Genomic DNA, 22,747 nt, shown 5'->3' with positions numbered 1-22,747 from the left:
TCTTTTGGAAGAGTTTGAGAAGGATAGGTGTTCGCTCTCTAAATGTTTGACAGAATTCTCCTGTGAAGCCATCGGTTCCTGAGCTTTTGTTTGTTGGAAGATTTTTAATCACAGTTTCAATTTCAGTGCTTGTGATTAGTCTGCTTATATTTTCTATTTCTTCCTGGTTCAGTCTCAGAAGGTTGTGCTTTTCTAAGAATGTGTCCATTTCTTCCAGGTTGTCCATTTTATTGGCATATACTTGTTTGTAGTAATCTCTCTTGATCCTTTGTATTTCTGCAGTGTCAGTTGTTACTTCTCCTTTTTCATTTCTAATTCTACTGATTTGAGTCCTCTCCCTTTTTTCTTGATGAGTCTGGCTAATGGTTTATCAATTTTGTTTATCTTCTCAAAGAACTAGCTTTTAGTTTTATTGATCTTAGCTATTGTTTCCTTCGTTTCTTTTTCATTTATTTTTGATCTGATCTTTATGATTTCTTTCCTTCTGCTAACTTTGGGTGTTTTTTGTTCTTCTTCCTCTAATTGCTTTAGGTGTGAGGTTAGGTTGTTTATTTGAGTTGTTTCTTGTTTCTTGAGGTAGAACTGTATTGCTGTAAACTTCCATCTTAGAACTGCTTTTGCTGCATCCCATAGGTTTGGGGTCTTGGTGTTTTCATTGTCATATGTTTCTAGGTATTTTTTGATTTCTTCTTTGATTACCCCCTTTCTCTCTTTTTTAGATGGCCTACCCTGTTCTTTAAAATTTCCAGGGACTAATAATTCAGATTTCCTCTTGGTTACATTTTCTGATTCTTCGTGTAGTATCTAGAACATTCATTGTAGAACGAGTCATTGGTATGAGAAATTTCTCTTTCTTCCCTTGCTTGGTTTCCTTGCCTTGGGCTCTTAAGTGTCAGGAGGGGTTTGGGGAAATAATGGGTTTGCTCAGGCCTGCTAGATAATTTGGTGGAAGAACGGGAATCTTTCATCCCATCGTGTTATCCTGACTCAGACTTATAGTCACTATCATTTATGGTTGGGAAATGCCTTAAGTTTGTATAAATCCATGGCCTCTTGGCTTTAACTCATCTATATAAATAGTAAAAATAATAAGAGATATAAAAATAACACTGGCATTATTGATCATCTGTTTTTTACTATACACTTTACTAAGCACTTTATATATTTTATTTCATATAATCGTCATAATAACCCTATAAGTTTGATACTATTATATCATAATTTACTATTATCATCCGTCCTTTTTAGCTAAGAAAACTGAACTTTGTAGAAATTAAGTAATTACCCAAGATCACCATGTGAGTGAGTGGCAGTAAAAAACAGGTTTGTGTGAGTCCATAGCCTATACTCTTTACCACCATCCAGTATGGCCTCTGTGGCAGAAAATCATGAGTTTAGCTAAAATATATCTTTAGTATGTAATCTGGCTGTGCCTTTGTACAGGTATCACCCCTTCTGCTGGTTCCCCTTCTAAATAAATGTGGTGGCCATTGCACCAAGAACACACAGTGCAACATTTTATTAGAAGGAATGGTAGTAAGGGCCTAGGAGCCAAAAGGGTAAATGAAACATTTTATTAGCAGTCAGAGTATTCACAGCAAATAACGAAGCTGGATTTGTAGAACCAGTTGATTTCTAGAAAGGGATCTGTCATGCCTCTCCTTTGGCAGAGCAGGGGATTTCCCCAGGGTGGGAAGAGAGAACATTCAGCTCCACTGTATGGCCTGAGTGCTGTTGGGCCCATCCAGTCAGTACCTGGAATCTGTCATTTGTTGATTGTTATCAGTGTCTTTCTTTTGCTTTTCTAGGATTGTAGCCGACAAGGTAAAGGAGGTCCTATTTATCCGACCCCGGAAGTACATCCACTGCTCCAGCCCAGAGACCGCAGAGCCTGGCTACATCAACATCATGGAGCTGGCGGCATCTGTGTGCCGCTATGACCTAGATGACATGGACATCTTCTGGCTCCAGGAACTCAATGAAGACCTTGCAGAAATGGGTAAGTTGTTTCCTCACAAGTAACTTCTCCTTGACTTGATTTGTGATTTTTTTTAAAAAGTTGTCAGGACCATTTTAACTTGCTTTCATTTTGTGGCTTCCTTTCTTTTCTGGGCTCTTCATTTATTTTTCTCTTTAATCTTAATCTTAATGAGGCATTTCCTGAAATGCATAAATATATTGAAGTAGAGCAGTAGCATTTAAATCTGACCTTGTCTTTCCTTGTTCATGGTGAATATCACAGATCAGGGATGGCATGTAGGTTTCACGAGGCCATTTCCCAGTTCTGAGTGTGAGATTGGTCATGGCTGATTGGACTTATGGTTGAGAAGGATTCTGAGACTGGTTCCCCGTTCGGCCCTGAAAAGTACCATGACCAGTGAGCAGGGCCAATGGTAGTGGCACCTCTGACATCTCCACCTGATGGAGAGAAACTGCAACTTCAGCATTAAGCAGCACCACTGCAACTGACAGGTTGATGTGACCAGGATGCCTTAATGTAAGACTTGTATTTTGCTGCCTGGAAGAAGAATGGCAGGCCTAGGGCAAAACATCCCCAAAGCAGTTCTTAGCTACCTTCAGTGAGTTGTAGAGTTGTCATGCTACTCTCAAAAAACAGAATAGAATGAAGCAAAAATGAGCAAATAAAAAACTTCATAGTAAACATAGTAGTAATTTTAAAGTAAACGTGTGCCATACAGTACCATACCAGCAATGCTCGGAAATCCTAGGCTGAAAGGAAGCTCACCTTATACTTACACACAGTTTTTTTTGACCTGTCTTCAGTCTAAACGGTGTTTAGGTCCAAGTGGTCCTGTGAAACTGGGTGGTTTTTAACTCTCTGTATGAGATATGGTAAAGGATACATTTGATTTTGTTTTTGTTTGAATCACATTTGTTCATTGCTAGTACAAGGATCAGTGGTTTTCCTTTTCTTCCCTTTTTTTTTTCTTTCTTTCCTTTGAGGTTGGTATCTGAATGCATGGGAATACAAAATTAAAATTATACTAAATCCAGTTTGGCATGATGGTGATAGTTTTCTGCCAGTAACCAATACTAACTCCTTGCTTTTTAAAACATTTTGTTTTTTGTCTTCTCTTGTTCTGCCTTCTAAGAGGAAAGAGAGGGGTCCAAAAAATTTAGGGTGGGAACCACAAAGAGAAGGGAATAAAAGACTGACAGAAAGGGAAAATGAGAGTATGAGGGTATAATCAAGTGGCTCGATGGCTCAATGTACAGTTGTGTTTATGAACCATACAGCATCCATATACAGTATAGTCATTACAGTGCTGCCTTCAACATGACACTGCCTTATAACAAAGTCCCTCTGGTATTTTGCAGTTAATTCCCTTTGGATGAGTTTTTTAAAAATAAGCTTTCAAAAATTTTTTTTGAAATAGTTTTAGCTTTCAAGAAAAGTTGCATTTTTAATACAGTTACCATATACGTCTCACGCAGTTTGTTTCGCCTAATGTTAACATCTCACTTTACCATGATACGTTTGTCAAAGCTAAGAAACCAGCACAGGTACAGTACTATTAGCTAAGTTCCAGACTTTATTGGAATTTCACCAGTTTTTCCACTAATGACCTTTTTCTATTCCAGGATCCCATCCAGGATACCACATTGCATTTAGGCTTGGATGAGTTTTAAAAAGAGGATTACCTTATCTCCAGCATTCCTTTAGAGTGAATGATATTATAGTAAGGTTCTAAGAGCTTAAAATAAACTTTCAAAAGCAATATTATCTTAAGCATGTTTTTTATTAAGTTAAGGAATTCTAAAAGTTGAGTGCTTACTGCATACCAGTCACCATACTAAGCAATGTATGAACATGATCTCATCTCTGCCTCACGAGAAATCAATGAGTTTGGTATTATTATCCTTATTTTTATAGATAAGGAAGCTAAGCCCTAAAGAGGGTAAATAACTTGTCAAAGCTTATATAACCAATGTGAGGTCAAGTTGGAATTTGAATCCAAGTGCTCTTATAACCAGACACTATACTCCTTCACTCCAGGAAAAAACAAAAGTGTAATTTGTCTTGGCTGGAAAAATTAAACATACTACCTAAGTAGTTTTTGGTTTCATAAGTAGCTACCACATTGAAAAGGTAGTTTATGCGGCATTCCAAAGTTCCTTAGGATCTTATATTGCAGATGAAGTGGTATATTTGGATAAATTTGTTTTGGATCACTTTGAGAAGTACTCCTGAGTTTATAAGCTGTTAGAATAAATATATTTGTGCTCTCACAAAATCATCAGTCCCCCTGAGAAGAAAAATGTTTAGTTGTTACCAATAGCCATCATATGAATCTTTTAGCTGAGTTATTATGTATAGAAGGCTAAGAAAAATTAAAAATATAGAAGGAAAAGGAATCAAGAGGCAAAAAAGGTAATTTCAGAATTTGCAGTTAGACCTTTATGAATGCTAATAAGTTTATTTTATATTATAGTTTGTCATTAGAAAATATTATTGGATTTTCTAAAAGTCAGGTTTGAAAAACAGATAACAAATATTTCATATGTATAATCACATATGTACCTAGAATTTTCTTTTATGGCTTAATACCTTTTTGTATGAAAATTTCCTTGTGTAACCATTAGATGTGCTCATTGGAACTAATTTGCTAAGAATGAATTGTTACTTATATCAAAATAGTTATATGATTCTAATTATTTTATTATACTATAAAGTGTTCAAGATTACAAAGTACAATGAAAGTCCTCCCTCAGGGGGAATAAGAGAAAACAGATTCAGGGGAGTTCCCTGGTTGCCTAGTGGTTAGGATTCCGGGCTTTCCAGGTTCAATCCCTGGTCAGGGAACTGAGATCCTACAAGCCGCATGGCACAGCCACAAAAGAGAGAGAGAGAGAGAGAAAACAGATTTAGGAGGAGACTGGCTAGGATTTGGACAGAAAATTAAAAGGGTCAGTATATATAACTTACAAAGAATATGGTGAAATGTATTTCTCCTTTCATGTGTCAAACACTAATATGTGATGATAGGTAAATTTTAGAATAGCTCTAGTAAAAGATTCTTTAAAATCTGGTTGTTTTAGATCAGGGAAGAGATGGTTTCATCCTTTAGAATCTCCCCACCCCTGCACTGGGCTCACAGTAGGTGATTTGGGAATGACAGCTGACTGATGGGTTGATTGATTGTTTGTATTTCTGTGCAGGTTGTGGGCCAGTTGATGAGAATCTTATGGAAAAGACAGTAGAAGTCCTGGAACGCCATTGCCATGAAAATATGAACCATGCTATTGAGACAGAGGAAGGGCTAGGCATAGAGTATGATGAAGATGTGATCTGTGATGTGTGCCGGTCTCCAGACAGTGAAGAAGGGAATGATATGGTGTTCTGTGATAAGTGTAACATCTGTGTGCATCAGGTTAGTGAGAGTGGAGACCGCCACCTCCCCACGGTCAGCCTTTCTGAAGTTCAGTGATCATCTCCAGCACCCATATCTGGGTAGCAGCTTGCATTTAAGGGTGAAAATAAAGATTTGGCCTGGCTGTTCTCCAGTAATTCCTTTAGAAATAATACTTCTTATGATCCCCAAGGTGACTTATTAACTTTACTCCAGGGGGATAAACCCAGGTCTTTATTGTGTATCTTCATGCCCATGCCATTGAGATTGCCTTGTTCGATACTTTTACAGTCCTCTGGGGAGTCTCCTTGCTGCCTGGCTGGGAGTCTCTCCTCTGCCTTGGAGTCCCTGTTATATCATCAGGTTACACCCATGGTCAGTAACCTTGGGGAGTTTACACTTCCTACAGCTGGAAGTCGGGACTCCTCATCCTGGCACCCAGAGCTCTCCTCTGTCACCCAAATATACCACTCCCAGGAAACTAGGTCTATTCCACTTTTAAACATCATAGAGTTTTAGGATTGTAAAAAACTGTCCCACTCCTTAATTTTACAGATAATACCAGGAGAGGTGTAGTGACTTTACCCAACCTCTTACAGCTAGTTGTCATTCTTTCTCTACCACACTACTTTTTTTAATTAATAGTAATGATGGTGATATCCACATTCTTTTCAGCTCTTTCCCTTTCTTCCCCCACAAGCCCTATGCTCTAGCAAAATAAGGTTACTCAGTGGGGCAGTGCTGAATATTCCTGATGCTGTTCTGTCTCCATGTTTCAGCCACACCAATTTAAAATGCCTTCTCCCACCTTCAGCTAACAAAACTTTACATATCTTTCAAGATCTAGTTCGAATCCTTTCTTGAACTCCCTTACCCTAAGTGATTTTTCACTCTTCTGAACCTGTTGTGTGTTTCATTCATTTCATTAATTTATCTAGCAAATAGGTATGCAACACCATCCATGTGCCAGGACTGTGCTGCATGCTGAAGATACAGTGATGAAGAGGCAGACATGGCCGTTGCCCCCAGGGAGATCAGAATCTGGTGTAGGGTCTACAAGGAAACTGCCCATTTAGCATAGTATGCCAAGTGTTTTTGTAGATTGAAGGCCATGCTGCTGTGGAAGTGCATGGGAGGGATGGGAGTCGGGGATAACATCCAGAAGGTGGCATCCAAGCTGAATCTTAATAGCCAAAGGGAAATGCCAGAAAAAAACAACAGCGTGTGTTCAGATGGGGCAGTGAGAGTAGGCAAAGTATGTTAGAGGCAACTCTGAGCTATTCAAAACTGTGGAGAGTGGTGGGGTCGAGTAGGGAATGCATGGAGAGTGAGGGTAGAGAGGGATACAAGGGACACATGTGAAGGGCCTTCTCTGACAAACTAAGGAACTTCGGTTTTGTCCTGTCAACCCTGAACGATATGATTTGTAATTTAGAAGGATCATCCTGACTACAAAATTATTTAAATGATTTGATAACACAGGAGATAGAGAGAAACCAGGACTTAAGACTTTATTTTAGTTCCATGGGCCACCTAACCTTACCCTCTGTATTAAAAGGTACTCAGAATATTCTGTGATCAATTGGGTCTCTTTCTTCCTTTTACTTATATCCTTTTAGAGTGAATTTTGAAAATTTATCTTCACTCTACCAGTTATTGGCATTTATGTCTCACCTTTAGTGAGAGAGAAAATCTTTGCTACTTAAGTATGAACTTAAATATCTGACAGTACAGGTCCACAGTCCCTTCTATGCATTGCCAAAATTTCAAAGCTCTGAAAACTACAATTTTGTACTTAAGTTTGGCACCAAAACTGATTTGAGGACAGTAGCAGAACTCACCCCATATTAGGCTATTTGTAGTCTTTATTCCATTTTGTGAAAATACTAATATATTTTGTTGGAGAAATATTAATGTATTTGATTATATGGCACTGCCCTGGTCCCACTAGGGGGTTAGGTAATATGCCATGTATATACTGTATCACTTTCCTAAGATATGCACAATTCTGAATTTCCTGATGTTTCTTACCCTAGAGTTTTCAGATAAATGATTGTGGATCTTTAGTAGAATTGAAGGTAATAGTACTGAGGTCATCTGTATATATTTTCTGTATTTGTCCTTCACAGTTGGGACAAAATATTAATGAATTACTTCCAGGTTCTTTAACTAACAAAATGAAATGTAGCATAATAATTCTCCTTAAAGGTATTTTGCTTTGAAAACATATCCAGTAATGACTATAAATGGTACCCTTTCCTCACGTAGAAAGAAATGACAATAACACCTGACCAGGCCTTGCAGAATATAAGCTGGTATGTATTAAAGCTGGATGTTGATGCCACATAAAGTTTCATATAAAAGAGAATTCTTCCGAAGTGAGTAGGTTCACTTGAATTCTAAAGAGATACTTAGGTTAGAGCTCCCTCTGTTGACTGAAAAGTGACTTTAAATGATTTGGAAGATTTCGTTTACTCGACAAAATAGGGGACATGTTGACAATTATATTTATTAAACATAATTTTTCTTCTTTACTGCCACTGTATTATATCAACTGTTTGTTCCTCTGTGACTATAATACACTTACGGTCAGTACTTTAGAAGAGAGGTTTATTTTACATCAAGAGATGTTGGATTTTAACAATTAATTTAAATTTTTTCATTAAAAAGTGTGAAAATTGGGACCATTCCAAGGCCCTTAATGTATTCCATTTTCTGCTTCTTAGCCCAGGTATTGAACACTCAAACTGAGGCCTAAATTAATTTGCCTGAAGGTACATGCTCATAGTTTTTAAACCTGTCATATATATAATGTTTAGCACTAAATTTATTAACCCCTTGAAATTATATGTAAAACATATGTTCGTGCATGTGTGCAGTTTTTTTAAAAAAATACAGTCCAGCCTTCGTCATTTTGTGTTCTAGAAAAAGTTGAGAGCCACTACAGTGAAATACAAGCTTCTATGATCTTATGACCAAGAATAAGTCTACACAAGAGCTCAGTAAATGATTTTCTACCCAATAAAATTGCCTGGTGATAAAGGGTATTCCTAGAACCAGCTTCTGGTTTTTCTTCCTCTGGTCTGAAAGAGGCTCTGTTTTAGGGAGAAAGCTTGCTTTTATTTCCTTGCAGACTTTCTGGATCTCAGAGAAAGAAACAGCTTTGAAGGTTAGGGACCTTATAAAATGCTGCCCTGCTTTTGTGACAGCAGCCTAGTTGGAATCCAGCTTCAGTTGTTGAGTGAAATTTATTTGTTCTACCAAACCACCTACTCAAGCTCAGTGTAGAGAACCTTCCAGATAAATTGATGGTAAAGGACCTACCCCCAGTGACCTTACAGTATCACTGAGGAGATGAAACATAACAGTTAAAGTAGAGAAGAATACATGATGTCGACTAAGTACCTGGTGAGGGAAACGACTTTGAGTGGAGGGTGGGAGTCAGGAAATGGAGCAGACACAGGGGCTACAGTGATCTGAGAATTGAGGTGAAGAACAGCAGGCTTTTTCTTTGAAGGGCCAGGTAGTAAATATTTTAGACCTTGAGGACCGCATATAGTCCCTTTTACATATTCTTCTTTCTTTTAACATCCCTTTAAAAATATGGAAACCATTCTTAGCTTGTTGGCCTTACAAAACAGGCCTCAAGAAGTAGGCCCCTGGTTTTAGATGGGGTTGGGGATGGGAGAAGAAGGGGCTTTTAGAGCGTTTATTGCTGTGCAATGGTATGAAGTCTTTGTTTTAGTAAGAATATGGCAGCCAAATAGAAGAATGATTGAAGGTATGAAGGGAGAGGAAGAGAATTTAGAAATAAATCAATCCAGGCATGACGTGAATGAGGACTTGGATGGAGCTGTTGTGGTGGGGATGGAGAGGAAGGTCAGAGTCTAGTGACCACTCCGTAGGGATTAGTAGCAAGCCCAAGGGACAGTAGATGAAGGAAAGTGGATAATAAGAGTCAAGGAATTTGGATCTGGAAGTTGCAACACATGGTGGTGATATGGATAGAGTTTGGAAAGGGGGCCAGTTGCGGGGGTAACATGATGGTGACTGTTGGAACTGGAATCTGAGCTGTGGGTGAACTTTCTGGGGCAGGCACAGCCTTTGAAGCTGCCATGGTGAATCAGTCAGTACTGAAGATATGCTAGGCCACATGGGGAGCCAGGTGGCCCCCAGCTATAGTCTCTAATGGTGAGAGTAGAGCAGTAAGGGGGGAAGGATGGACGAAATTAGAGTTAGTGAAAAGGAAATCTAAAATATTTTCCAAACTAATCTCCCTCCTCCCACCTCCAATAGTAATTCATTTATTTATTTGTCTGACTTCATTCTGTAAGGAATTTGAAGTAGCTTCAAGAACTCATTATGGACTATTGTGATTAGTCTAATATTCTGTTCAATTCAAGATCCATTCATAAGTCCCTTTTTCTTCAACTCAAACAAGTAACTGCTACAATTTCCTGAGAGTGCTTTTTATGCAGCAGGCACTGGTAGGCTCTTTAACATCAGCTCATTTGCTCCTCAGAAGTTTCATTCCGCTTATTTCTTAACACTTTTTTCTTGATCACAGCAGTGCATGACATGTAGAAGTTGTTCAGTGAGTATATGACTGACCAATTATAATACATAATCATTAAGAAAGCTTTAGAAAACGGAAGGCAAAAAAGAAAAAAAATATGTAATCACAAAACTCAGATAACAGTTGGGCTAACCTTTGCGTGTATTTCCTTCTAGTCTTACTCTATTGTCCTTAAAGTTAATTCTCATAGACAGACATGCTGACCTTAAAACAGATGCTAGAAGTTGCGCTTTTTTTGAGTGTTTTAAAATTACTAAATCCTGGATATGAGCTCGTTTGGCCTTATTTGCCTCTTTCTCCTAAAAGTGGAGGGTACTCTGTGACTGTGTACCGGAGCAGACATTGACCCCGTGAGAAGATGCTAACCGTTACCCCCTCTCCTCCTCGTGCCTCCAGGCCTGCTACGGCATCCTCAAGGTCCCAGAAGGCAGCTGGCTGTGTCGCTCCTGTGTCCTGGGCATTCATCCACAATGTCTGTTATGTCCAAAGAAAGGTGGAGCCATGAAGACCACCAGGACAGGGACTAAGTGGGCTCACGTCAGTTGTGCCCTGTGGATTCCAGAGGTAAGAACTCATCCAGATCTGTGAGGCCATTTGCTCTCCCACAACATTCAGACTGACTCAGGCTTCATGGAGATGCTTCATGCCTGCCCAAGTTTCTGAAGTGACAATGGTTCCACTTGACCTCCCTCACATCCTTCTTTTGCAAGTGGGCATGTGAGCCCATGCTAATTAATTTATAGGTGGTACTACCAGTGGTATTGGATAAATTTGGATGAGAGGAGAGGGTATGAGCAGCAGATTTTTTAAAGGTAAAACCTACCTTAAAAATACCAAATCTTAAGTGTAGAGTTTCATAAGTTTTTACACATGTATGTATCTGTCACCACAACCCAGACCAAGATATAGGACATCCCAGAAGTAGACATAGAGCATCCCAGAAGGATCCCTCACACCCACTTTCCAGTCCTTATCTGGGTCCCTATTACCCAAGAGTAACTACCATTTTGATTTCTATCACTATAGTTTCGTTTTGTCTAAAAATGGAATCATACAGTATGCACTCTTTTCTATCTGGCTAGCAGTCTATCTTGTAGTGTGTGTCAGCGTTCATGCCTTTATATTGCTGAGTAGTATTCCATTTTTTAAGAGTTTCTTTATTCAGAATGCCACCCCTCACTATTTAATCTGGTCCTTCAGTTGCTGATATTTCCTGAGGGCTTCCAGACATTACTTCTTACTTTTTATGGCTGCCCTTTTTATTTTTATTTATTTATTTATGTATTTGTTTGTTTATTTATTTATTATTTATTTTTGGCTGCATTGGGTCTTTATTGTTGCACGTGGGCTTTATCTAGTTGCAGAGAGCGGGGGGCTACTCTTCATTGCAGTGCGCTGGCTTCTCGTTGTGGTGGCTTCTCTTGTGGAGCACGGGCTCTAGACGCGTGTGCTTCAGTAGTTGTGACTCGCGGGCTCTAGAGCACAGGCTCAATAGCTGTGGCCCACGGGCTTAGTTGCTCCACGGCATATGGGATCTTCCCGGACCAGGGTGCGAACCTGAGTCTCCTGCATTGGCAGGCGGATTCTTAACCACTGCGCCACCAGGGAAGCCCTATGGCTGCCCTTTAAAAAAAAATTTTTTTTGGACATCTCATTCACATTCTTTCTCCCCAAACCCTATCCAAGCCAGCAAATTTGTTAGCATTTTAACTGCAGAACAAGAGAGACTGCAGAATTCATTTTATGGAGAGGTGATGATACTGTATCAGAAATTCATTCTCCTTTAAAACTTGCCTGGCTTTATTCTTGTTAACGTCCAATCTGTCTAGCCGTCGAGCTCACAAAGTTAAACTGAAAGTTCTAGGTACATACTATGGTATTCTTATGGATATAGAAGTCAGTTTGTCTTTTTTAAATTTGAGTAGTGGTTTCTTTTTCTTACTAAGAACATCCAGCTAATAGACATGTGAAATGAACTCTGAGGTTTCTGGCCTGAGAATCAGTAATTTCTAGCAGCAAATTCCCCAGCTAATAAAGCAGGCTCTTTCAAAATATTAAAAGTCTGAAACATGACTCAGGAAGAGTTCTTTAAAATTAAAGGAAGCTTTCTCACCTATTGACATTCTCTTATGGTTTCTAGTACCTGATCTCTAGTACTTTTGGGGCTGTTCTAGATGTCTCTGATCTTTCTACTGTTGGTTTCTCGATGTGGGTGGAACTTGTACTAGTTTAACTGTCCTTACTCAACAGTCCTTCACTTTTCAAAGTTGTTTCTCTCTTAGAAACTCATGTATGTATTTTTAAAGAAAAGAAAAAGAAAACACTTTTTACCAGAAGTTGCTTGACCCCTTATTTTCACACGGAAAAAAGTTCCGTGTTTTTAAAAAGCATTGCTTTCAGCACTCTCTCAAAGACTAATTTCACTTTAAAGCTACTTTGGCTGAGAGAAGAGAGTAAGACGGTGATAGTTAACATGATTTTAAAGACTGGTTTTAAAATGTTATCCTCCTCTTTTCTACTTATGTGCTGCAATCTCATTACACAGATTGCTGCTACTTTCCAACGATACTATGTCACTGCCGCTGTTTTTCATCGTTCATTATTAAATGAAAAAAACACAAGGCATGTGGCACCATCTCAAATATGTGCGAGGTGCTAGATTTTGTGCATCTTAATTCCTTTCCTTAGTAGCTTTCTTTGCTTCCTAAGTAAAGTGTAGATATCTTTGATTCATTGAGGTAACCATGCCTAGTCTCTACTCCTGCCCTCTCATCCTATATATGAATCATTTATATTACTGGAAATGATTGAAGGCCTGAGCAGTGGCTAGAGACGGGTTTTATTTATTCTAAGTTCCATAGTAACCTTAGGAGACATGGCTTACCTCATTGTTTTGATGTTCTGAGCTTATTGTAACATCATTTATGGTTTGTGAAAGGAACTTTAATGCCTTAGTGCCTTCTGCCTTATAGTGGTGTTTTATTTGTAGGTCAGCATTGCTTGTCCTGAGAGGATGGAACCAATCACAAAGGTCTCCCATATTCCACCCAGTCGGTGGGCCTTAGTCTGCAGCCTGTGCAAGTTGAAGACAGGGGCTTGTATTCAGGTAAGTCCCAATGAGAAGTGGTGGAGTGGGCTAACACCAAATTGGCCAGACTCACCCTCCTAGTGAGAGCATCCTGCTAATTGAAAGGTTACTCAACAGGCTTCCTACTCACTCCTAGAGCTCTGCTAGTGTACAGACCATTTCTGGAACCTCATTTTTGGATGTTGCCTCTGGACCCTTCAGCTTATTCTTTTCAGTAGCCATAGTGGTGGTTAATTTCCATCCTTCACTCTCGGATCTGATGAATTAGGTGAGTTCTGAAGCTAGATGATCCTGTGTGGAAACAAGCCATAACTTCTAAACAACCAGGCCCATGTTCTCATGTGGCTCACCCATTGTAGATGGATGACTTGGGTTCCAGGATGATTTGATAGATGACCCTGTTGCTGGACTAAGTGCAACTCATTTGATAGGGAAAGATGCATCTGAATAGATAAATTCTGGTTGATAGGTTTGAAAGTCATTCTCATAGGCATATTTGTTGCATATGGTAGTGCAAGTAGAGTTTTCTGGGACATCTGAGGCATAGAAATTCAGCTGCTTGAAGTAGAAGTCGTAGCTGGTGCACCCAAAAGCAACATTGGAGGTAGGGAGGATGGGGCTGGGAGAGGCCAGTCACTCCCAGAAAAGGCAGGAAGGTTGACCCTTCATAATCTAGTTTTCCAGAATGTCATCTCACCTTTTATTCAAAATGTAATAAGGTAGATTTCCTGGTGAGAGGGGAGGAAGGGCTGGCCTTCCACTTCCCAGACCTCTTGCATAGGATACAGTCTGGTTGGAGTTAGGTTTGCATGTTCACCTTCACAGAAAGGGGGCCATATGATGTCATAGCTTAGGGACAGTGGCTCTAGGTGTTTCTGAGGTTCCTTGCTATCTGGCTCATCTTGTAGATTTCTTGCTTTAGACCTGGGATCAGCCACTCCTCCAAGTAACCCTGGTTCTTTTACTGGGAAATGGTATTTAAAGAACACAATCTGGACCCCAAAAACACTTAGTTTTTAAACTCGTTTTTACATTTGACAGAATCGGATACTTTGTCTTGCTTTTTTAAAAAAAAATTTCCTGCTGATTTTATTTATTTTAACTATATCACTTTAGCAATTATAAGGGGGAAATTTTTTAAGGAAAACTATTCCCATGGGGTCTACTGCCTTAACACATTGCCTGTTTATGCTTTTCTAAGTTCTCTCCTGATTGTGCCCCACATGTGAGCCCCTTGAGGGCCAAGGTTATGTATCATTCTTCCCCTAGCACAAAAGAGAGTGCCTGCCCCTTGTCAGTGCTCAATTAGTGTTTATTGAATAAATATGTCCGTATTTAATTGTATCATAGATTCGTTTGTAATATGCATTCTCCCCACTAAAAAATAAAATATTTCCCATCTTTTCATAATTATCATTTAGTCATTTTATAATAGCACATTGAATTTATGTCTGTTAATTTACTTATTTTCCTTATTGTGGTACCTGCATTTTCCCCCATTTTTGCTGTTTTAAAGGATGATTTTGTTTACAACAGTTAGTAATTGACAGCATGACTGTGGTGAGAGAAAAAACGCCCCATATTGCCACATTCTGCCCTCTATTGTAGTTATTTATCTATGAATCTTAGCTTCCCTAGTAGGCTGCAAGCTCAAACTGTTTCATCCTTAGATCCTCCAAACCCCTGACATGGCCAGTGGACAATAAATATTAGATTGATAGATGGATAGTGGATGAACAGATGGATGGAAGAAACATTCTGGAGTGGGTTTTTTTTATTCCAGGGCAGTGGTTTTGTTTTTATTACTTAGAGTTTAGATTCTGCATTTTGTAAAGGTCTTTCTTAAAACAATTTTTTTTCTTTTTTCTTTTTCTTTTTTTTTTTCTTTTTTTTTTTTTTTGGTACGCGGGCATCTCACTGTTGTGGCCTCTCCCATTGCGGAGCACAGGTTCCACAACCATGGCTCACGGGCCCGGCCCCTCTGCGGCATGTGGGATCTTCCCAGACCAGGGCACGAACCCGTGTCCCCTGCATCGGCAGGCAGACTCTCAACCACTGCGCCACCAGGGAAGCCCCAAATTTTTTTTACTGAGTAAATTAGAGGTTTAATGAAGCTCCAGTGAAGTCTTAGTTTCTCTCAATCTTAACAGATCCAACACCTTTTTATAACAAATATTTTGTAATGCATCTATACTACCTTTACTTTCGTAATACCTCTACTTAGTAAACTATGAGTTTACTAAATGAAAGCCGTGGCTTAAAATATGGTTGTTAAAATACAGGTATATAATTGCTAATTCTTAGTTTTCTTGCTGAGGTAATAAAAGGAAATACATTAATGATTTTACTTGTTTCAGCATTCCCTATCCAGTTCCTCTGTTGCATGTAGGTTCATGAACCAGCATTAAGTTCTAAGCAAAGGACAATCAGGCTTCAAAATTCTGACTGTGGTGTTTCTAGCAAGTAGTATTAAGCAATGAGAAAATTCAGTAACACTTTTCATCACTCTGATGGCTTTGTTCTGGTGGGCTTCTCTGAATGGCCCAAACTAGAAATGGTTCTTTTTCTGGCCATCTCCGTTTTCTACATAATGACCCTCCTTGGGAATTTAGCCATCATTATCTTGTCACACCTTGATGCCAGACTCCACACCCCCATGTATTTCTTTCTGTCTAATCTCTGTTTTTTTGGCCTTTGCTATACTTCTTCCCCTGTCCCCCAAATGCTAGTCAACATCCAAAGCCACTGGAGAAATATCAGCTACCTAGGATGCATAGCTTAACTTTTCATATTCCTTAGTTTAGGATCCACTAAATGTGTACTTCTTTCAGTAATGGCCTTTGATTGTTATGTAGCTATCTGCCAGCCTCTCCGTTACACAGTTATCATGCACTCTTGGCTATGCCAACAACTGGCAGCAGTCGCTTGGGTAACAGGTTTCAGCAACTCTTTGGTGCAAATAGTGTTGACTTTCTTGTTACCTCACTGTGGTCCATATCAGGTGGAGAATTTCTTCTGTGAGGTACCTGCCATGCTTCAATTATCATGTGTTCATACATGGATCAATGAAGTGGAGATGTATGCTGCTGTGGTGGTCATAAAACTCTCTTAAAATTTTGATTATAAGGAATTTCACTTATTCAACAAATATTTGAGTGCCTAATTGTGTTCCAGGCACTGTTCTAGGCACTTTGGATTTATCAGTGGACCAACAAAGAACTTTGCACCATGGAACTTACATTTTGGTTTGGGAGAAATCAATGATAAGCAATAGATACTAAATATCGCGTTAGCAGACGCTAAGTGCTATGGAAAGGAAAAATGTGGAGTATGGTAAGAAGATGGGGATTGTGGGGCAGGAGGCATACATTGCAAGTTTAAATAGAGTGGTAAGAGTAGGGCTCACCGTAGCTGTGGCATTTGAGCAAAGACTCGAAGGTGGGAGAAGACAATGCAGATATTTGGGGTAAAAATGTTCCAGGCAGAGGGATCAGCCAGTGCAAAGGCCCAGAGATAGGAGTGTGTTTGGCTCGTCCGAGAGATAGGAAAGAGGCCAATGAGAATGGAATGGAGTGTGTGGGAAGAGAGGATTGGAGAGATTACACAGGGACCTGATGGTTAGGGCAGGGGTTGGCAATTTTTATCTATACAGGGCCAGATAGTAAATATTTTAGGCTTTGCAGGCCATATGGTCTCTGTCACGACTACTCAATTCTGCCTTTGTAGCACAAAGGCGGCCATAGATGATACTTAAAGCTTTACTGGAATATAGCCATGCTCATTTGCTTATTTATGGACTCTAAATTTATTTTATATATCATAAAATATTCTTTTTCTTTTGATTGTTTTCCACCATTTAAAAAACGTAAAAAACATTTTTAGCTCCCATTCTTAGCTCATGGGCCACATAAAAACAGGTATCTGGCTGCATTTGGTCTGTGGGCCATAGTTTGCAAGCCCATGGTGAAGGGTTTCCAGGGCCCTTATAAGATCTTTTGTTTTGGGACTTCCCTGGTGGTCCAGTGGTTAAGACTCTGGGCTTCCAATGCAGAGGGCACTGGTTCGATCTCTGGTCAGAGAACTAAGATCCCAGATGCCACGTGGTGTGGCCAAAAGATTTTTTTAAAAAAAGATCTTTTGTTTTTACTCAGAGTTTAAAGGGGGAGCCATTAGCAGGTTTTGAGCAGATAAGTAAAATGATTTGATTTATATTTTTAAGGGATCACTCTATGGAATGATGTCTAAGATTTGCTACAAAATAATCTGGAGGACAGGGTACTGTGGGGGTTAAAGATGAATCAAGATGGGTCATACATTAATAATTATTGAGTCAATATAATGGGTATATAGGGTTTAATATAGTATTCTCTATGCTATTATGTAGGTTTTTCCATAGTAGAAGGTTAAAAACAAAAATAGGCACTCTGGCTGCTTATTTGGAGCAGACTGTGAGGAGGGAAGGTTAGGAACGAGAAGAGCAGTTAGGAGGCTATTACGGTAATCCTTGAGAGATGGCAGTGGTGGCTTTGTCTGGAGTGGTAGCCCTGGAGGTGGTGAAAAGTGGTTGGGTTCTGGATGAATATTGAAAGTAGAGCCAAGAGGATTAACTGTGGATCGGGTATGAGGTGTGAGAGAAAGATAGGAGTTGGGGATGCTTCCAGGTTTTGGCCTGAACAGGGAGAAGGGTAAAGTTGCCATAAACTGAATGGAAAAACCTACAAGTAGAAGAGATGTGGGCAGAAAGATCATCATGAGTTCAGTTTTAGACATTTAAGTTTGAGATGTCTACCAGATATCCTAGTGGAAATATTAAACCAACAGTTGTCTATGTGAGTTTGGAGTTTGGGAGGAAGTTTTGGACTGAAGACGTAAATTTGGGAGTCATTGTCATGTAGGTATCTTTAGCCTGGACTGGGTAAGATCACTGAGTTGAGGGAGTGTAGATAGAGAGCAGAACAGTACCAAGCACTGGGCCTTGCAGCACTCCAGTGTTAAGTAGTCAGGAGAGTAGGGAGAGATAGCAGAGGAGACTGAGAAGTCACCAGGGAGACAGGAGGAAAACCAAGAGAGCATAGTAGCCTAGAAATCAAGGAAAGAAAGCGTTTCAAGAAGAGGGGAAAGATCAGTGATATAAAAATACTGCTGGAGTAAGATGAGGACTACAAATTGACCCCTGAATTTAGCATTGTGATTATTGGTAATCTGGATGAGCAGTTTAGGTGGAGTGATGATGGCAAAAGCTACATTGCCAAGGGTCAGGGCAAAGAAATGGAGTAGGAACAGTCCAGAAAAGTGAGGGAAAGAAGTCCACTCTTTAAGATGGAAGAAATAACATGTACAGTCAGCCCTCCACATCTGCAGGTTCTGCATCTGAAGATTCAACCAATTGCAGATTGAAAATATTTGGAAAAAAATTCCAGAAAGTTCCAAAAAGCAAAACTTGAATTTGCCTTGCACAGGCAACTATTACATAGCATTTGCGTTGTATTAGGTTTTATAAATAATCTAGAGATGATTTAAAGTACGGGAGGATGCACGTACGTTACATGCAAATACTATGCCATTTTATATAAGGGATTTGAGCATCTGTGGATTTTGGTATCCACAGGAAGTCTGGAGCCAATCCCCCGAGGATACTGAGACTACTGTATGTATACTTGTTAACATATAGAACATAACAGTATGCATGCAAAGAGAGTGACCCATGGAGAGGAAAAACTGCTGGAGCGAGGTTTTTCAGTAGGTGAGAGAGGGTGGGGTAAAGAGGGTGAGAGAGGGGCGGCTTCAGGTAAGAGCACAGATTGTTCTTCCCGGGTAACAGGCTTGAAGGCAGAGTGTGTAGGTGCAGTATTAGATAGGTGTGCTGCTGGGAATCTGCAGAGTGCTCTTTTTTTTTTTTTTTAACAGATTCCTGGTGCCTCCTACTCTGCCATCTTCCCAGAATCCTCGCTCTTATTGTTTTGTTTTATTTTTTTAATTTTAAAAAATTTATTTATTTTATTTTTGACTGTGTTGGGTCTTTGTTGCTGCGCGTGGGCTTTTCTCTAGTTGTAGCCAGCGAGGGCTACTCTTTGTTGCGATGCGCAGGCTTCTCATTGCAGTGGCTTCTCTTGTTGCGGAGCACAGGCTCTAGGCGCGTGGGCCCCAGTAATTGTGGCCCATGGGCTCAGTAGTTGTGGCTCACAGGCTCTAGAGTGCAGGCTCAGTAGTTGTGGCACACGGGCTTAGTTGCTCCGTGGCATGTGAGATCTTCCTGGACCAGGGCTTGAACCCACGTATCCTGCATTAGCAGGTGGATTCTTAACCACTGTGCCACCAGGGAAGCCCTATTTATTTATTTATTTAGGCTGCTCCACGTCTTAGTTGCAGCACGTGGGATCTTCATTGCGGCATGCGGACTTCTTAGTTGTGGCATGTGGACTTCTTAATTGTGGCATGTGAACCCTTAGTTGTGGCATGCGGACTTCTTAGTTGCAGCATGTGAACTCTTAATTGTGGCATGCATGCGAGATCTAGTTCTCCAAACAGGGATCGAACCCGGGCCCCCTGCATTGGGAGCACGGAGTCTTACCCATTAGACCACCAGGAAGTCCCCAGAGTGCTCTTTTTGATTGTTGTAATTTCCTCAGTGAGATAGGAAACAGGATCATCAGCTGAGAGTGAGGATGTGGGTGAAGTCTCAAGGTTTGGGGAGAGAAGAGGTGTGAAATAGTTTTTTGGTTTGGGGAAGTGCACTGTGAGTTCCAGGCTGCATTAAAGATCTTCCCCCAAGTGAGGGGGAGTGAACTTCAGGTGACCTTGTGAAGTGTGGCTGTATTTTTCTCCACCTATGTTCTGTCTATACTAATATACTGTATTTGTTTACTGTTTTTGATCCCCATATAGGGAACAAGATTCTAAATTACTAATTGGTTTGAAATTAACTTAGTGGTGGTTTAAAAGGAAAAAAGGGTTTTGGTCTCTTTTTCCACAGAAAAACTACATGTCAACCATGGAAAACAAAGCCCACTCTATTAGTATAAGCAGAACATAGGTGGGGGTCAAGTTTTATTAGCATCTTTGTTTTTCAGAGGTTTATTTAAGGGTATTTGTGATTAGTAACACATCTCAGGTATTTTGCTTTATAAACTCTTTATGGAAATGTAACTGTGAATTGTGTTCATTCTTCCTATCTCCCAGCAGTAGGGAATACCCACATCTCTCCTCTTCCTTTGATTTGGGAACATTCATTCGGCAAGGATAGAATCTAACACTGGTGGTTTTGGGGTCTAGACTAGCCAATATCTACAGCCTCCATATCTGGGAGCTAGAATCTTTCTCCTGAGGATGAAGGTTTCTGATAATCGTGGAACAGATCCTAAAGACTGGGTTCAAAAGAGATGCCCCAGACAGCTCTGAATTTTGCTTAAACCCTGGACACAGTCCCTCTGCCACCTTTCCAGAATTCCTGTAGGGTCCTTATATATCTTATGTTCAAGCCCCATTCAACCTAGATCCACATGTTTTAAGCCTTCCCTGAGAAAAAAAGAAAGAACAGTGGTTAAAAATACAGCCTTTGGAGCCAGATTCCTGGAGTCCAAATCCTGGTTCCATCTCTTGTTTGTTATGTAATCTTGAGTAAGTTACCTGCCAAATCTGTTCCTCAGTTTCCACATCTATAAATGGAGATGATAAAATAGTACCTACTTAATAATGTGGTGAAGAGCTTAACACAGTGCCTAACAGATACTAAATACTCAGCAAATATTAGTGGTACTAGTATTTGTACTTGTTGTTATTGTTCATATTACTCCCTGGAGTCAGTCTGACTTTGTTGATGGAAAGCCCTAGCATTCATCCAGCCAAATTGAATAGAATCATTAAACATTTGGTGCTGGAGTAGGTGCCCCTTTTGACAGTAGAGGAATGTGGTCAGGTTTGGAGTTACATGCATGTTTAGTGAAGTCAGAATAAATTGGTGGGCCACCATGAGTTTAGTGTTAGGCTAATATGAGCTTGACTATGAGGGAAGTGAACTTTTTAAAAACAAATGAATATCTTTGACAAGTGGGGAAATGCAAGTACGTCTACTCAGTGACTGTTAAAGGTGGTACTAGTAGAGATGGAAAATAAATGTTAAGATTAAAGGGCATTGGGCTTCCCTGGTGGCGCAGTGGTTGGGAGTCCGCCTGCCGATGCAGGGGACGCGGGTTCGTGCCCGCTGTGGGAGGATTCCACATGCCGCGGAGCGGCTGGGCCCGTGAGCCATGGCCGCTGAGCCTGCGCGTCCAGAGGCTGTGCTCCGCAATGGGAGAGGCCACAACAGTGAGAGGCCCGCGTAGCGCGAAAAAAGGTTAAAGGGCATCAAAAAAATTAAGAGGGAAAGCACCTTAATATTTTTCTCATATATTCCAAATTTTATTTGTGAGTACAAATTGTTCCTATTCTAAGATATTTCTGGTCCTTGCCTTCAGGTGTTTATAGTCTATTAAGGGAGACCAGATATAAACATGAGAAAAGTTAAATAACACTCAAGTGACATCTCCCCTCAGACCTTGCAGACCCTTAGGGATGAGAGATCAGAAGGACTGGTGGCCACCGTTGGTGCTAGAGTTTAAGTACATAATGGCTAAATAGGTTTTGTGGGCTGACTTTGAATCATTTATGACATGATTTCAGTGACCAAGTTTTGAGAAAATTGCTCTGATATCACCCATTTGTCTATTCACAGATTATTGGGGATTAAGAGCAACCAAATGGACACTGTCCTGCAGCAGGATAAGAACTGCTGAGGACATATGCACCAGGCCCTTGGTGTTCAACACAGGTGTCATCTGCTTCTGAGGAGGACACACTATTTTGTTTTTTGGGGGGTGACAAAATATTTCCTTAAAGAGGCAAGAAACAATTTAATTCCTAAACCAGTCTCTGGTGTTCTTTTTCAAAGATTTTTATTCCAACCATCCTATCTGATCCAGTTCTCATCCCACAGAAACTCCAACTCCCCTTACAAATGTGAACATATAAGGGTAGCATTTTCCCTCTAATGAAAGTATTGCAAAAACTCATTTCTCTTCTATAATTTCTGAAGAATAAGTAGAAAATTATTTCTTTTTCCCCTTTTAAAAGTAAATAAACCGGGCTTCCCTGGTGGCGCAGTGGTTGAGAATCCGCCTGCCGATGCAGGGGTCACGGGTTCGTGCCCTGGTCCGGGAAGATCCCACATGCCGCGGAGCAACTAAGCCCGTGAGCCATGGCCGCTGAGCCTGCGCATCCGGAGCCTGTGCTCCGCAACGGGAGAGGCCACAGCAGTGAGAGGCCCGCATACCGCAAAAAAAAAAAAAAAAAAAAAAAAAAAAAAAAAAAAAAAAAAAAAAAAAAAGTAAATAAACCATAGTGAGATACTACTTCATACCCACTAAGGTGGTAATAATCAAAAAGGCAGGCAATAACAATTATTGGCAAGAAGGTGTAGAAATTAGAACTCTTATGCATTGCTGGTGGGAATGTAAAATGCACAGCCACTGTGGAAAACAGTTTGGCAATTCTTCCAAATGTTAGACATAGAGTTACTGTATGTCTTAGTAATTCCACTTCTAAGTATATACCTACAAGTTAGAGGTCCCCAAGACCACTCTCAGGTTCAATAATTCACTAGAAGGACTCACAGAACTCAAAAAACCGTTATACTCATGGTCATAGTTTATTACAGTGAAAGAATACAGATTAAAA

General features: G+C 40.1%; 2 protein-coding genes across 5 annotated transcripts in view; both read left to right on the top strand.

Moving 5' to 3' along the window:
- Positions 1–22,747, top strand: part of JADE3 (jade family PHD finger 3) — a 176,483-nt gene that overhangs the window by 140,147 nt on the left and 13,589 nt on the right. For all 4 annotated transcript variants that reach the window (XM_067024130.1, XM_059050578.2, XM_067024131.1 and 1 more), the window contains 4 exons: positions 1,809–1,999; positions 5,182–5,393; positions 10,345–10,512; positions 12,938–13,054. In XM_067024130.1, coding sequence (XP_066880231.1) covers positions 1,809–1,999; positions 5,182–5,393; positions 10,345–10,512; positions 12,938–13,054 — 688 coding nt within the window. The remainder of the gene's footprint in view (positions 1–1,808; positions 2,000–5,181; positions 5,394–10,344; positions 10,513–12,937; positions 13,055–22,747) is intronic.
- LOC131748817 (olfactory receptor 2J3-like) lies at positions 15,513–16,148 on the top strand. The gene is given in 1 exon segment (XM_059051172.1): positions 15,513–16,148. A coding segment is annotated over 1 exon segment (636 nt).

Source organism: Kogia breviceps, chromosome X (genome assembly GCF_026419965.1).
Source record: "Kogia breviceps isolate mKogBre1 chromosome X, mKogBre1 haplotype 1, whole genome shotgun sequence".
Lineage (NCBI taxonomy): Eukaryota > Metazoa > Chordata > Mammalia > Artiodactyla > Physeteridae > Kogia > Kogia breviceps.
Note: the sequence above shows the minus strand (reverse complement) of the source record. Positions and strands in the feature narration are given on the sequence as shown.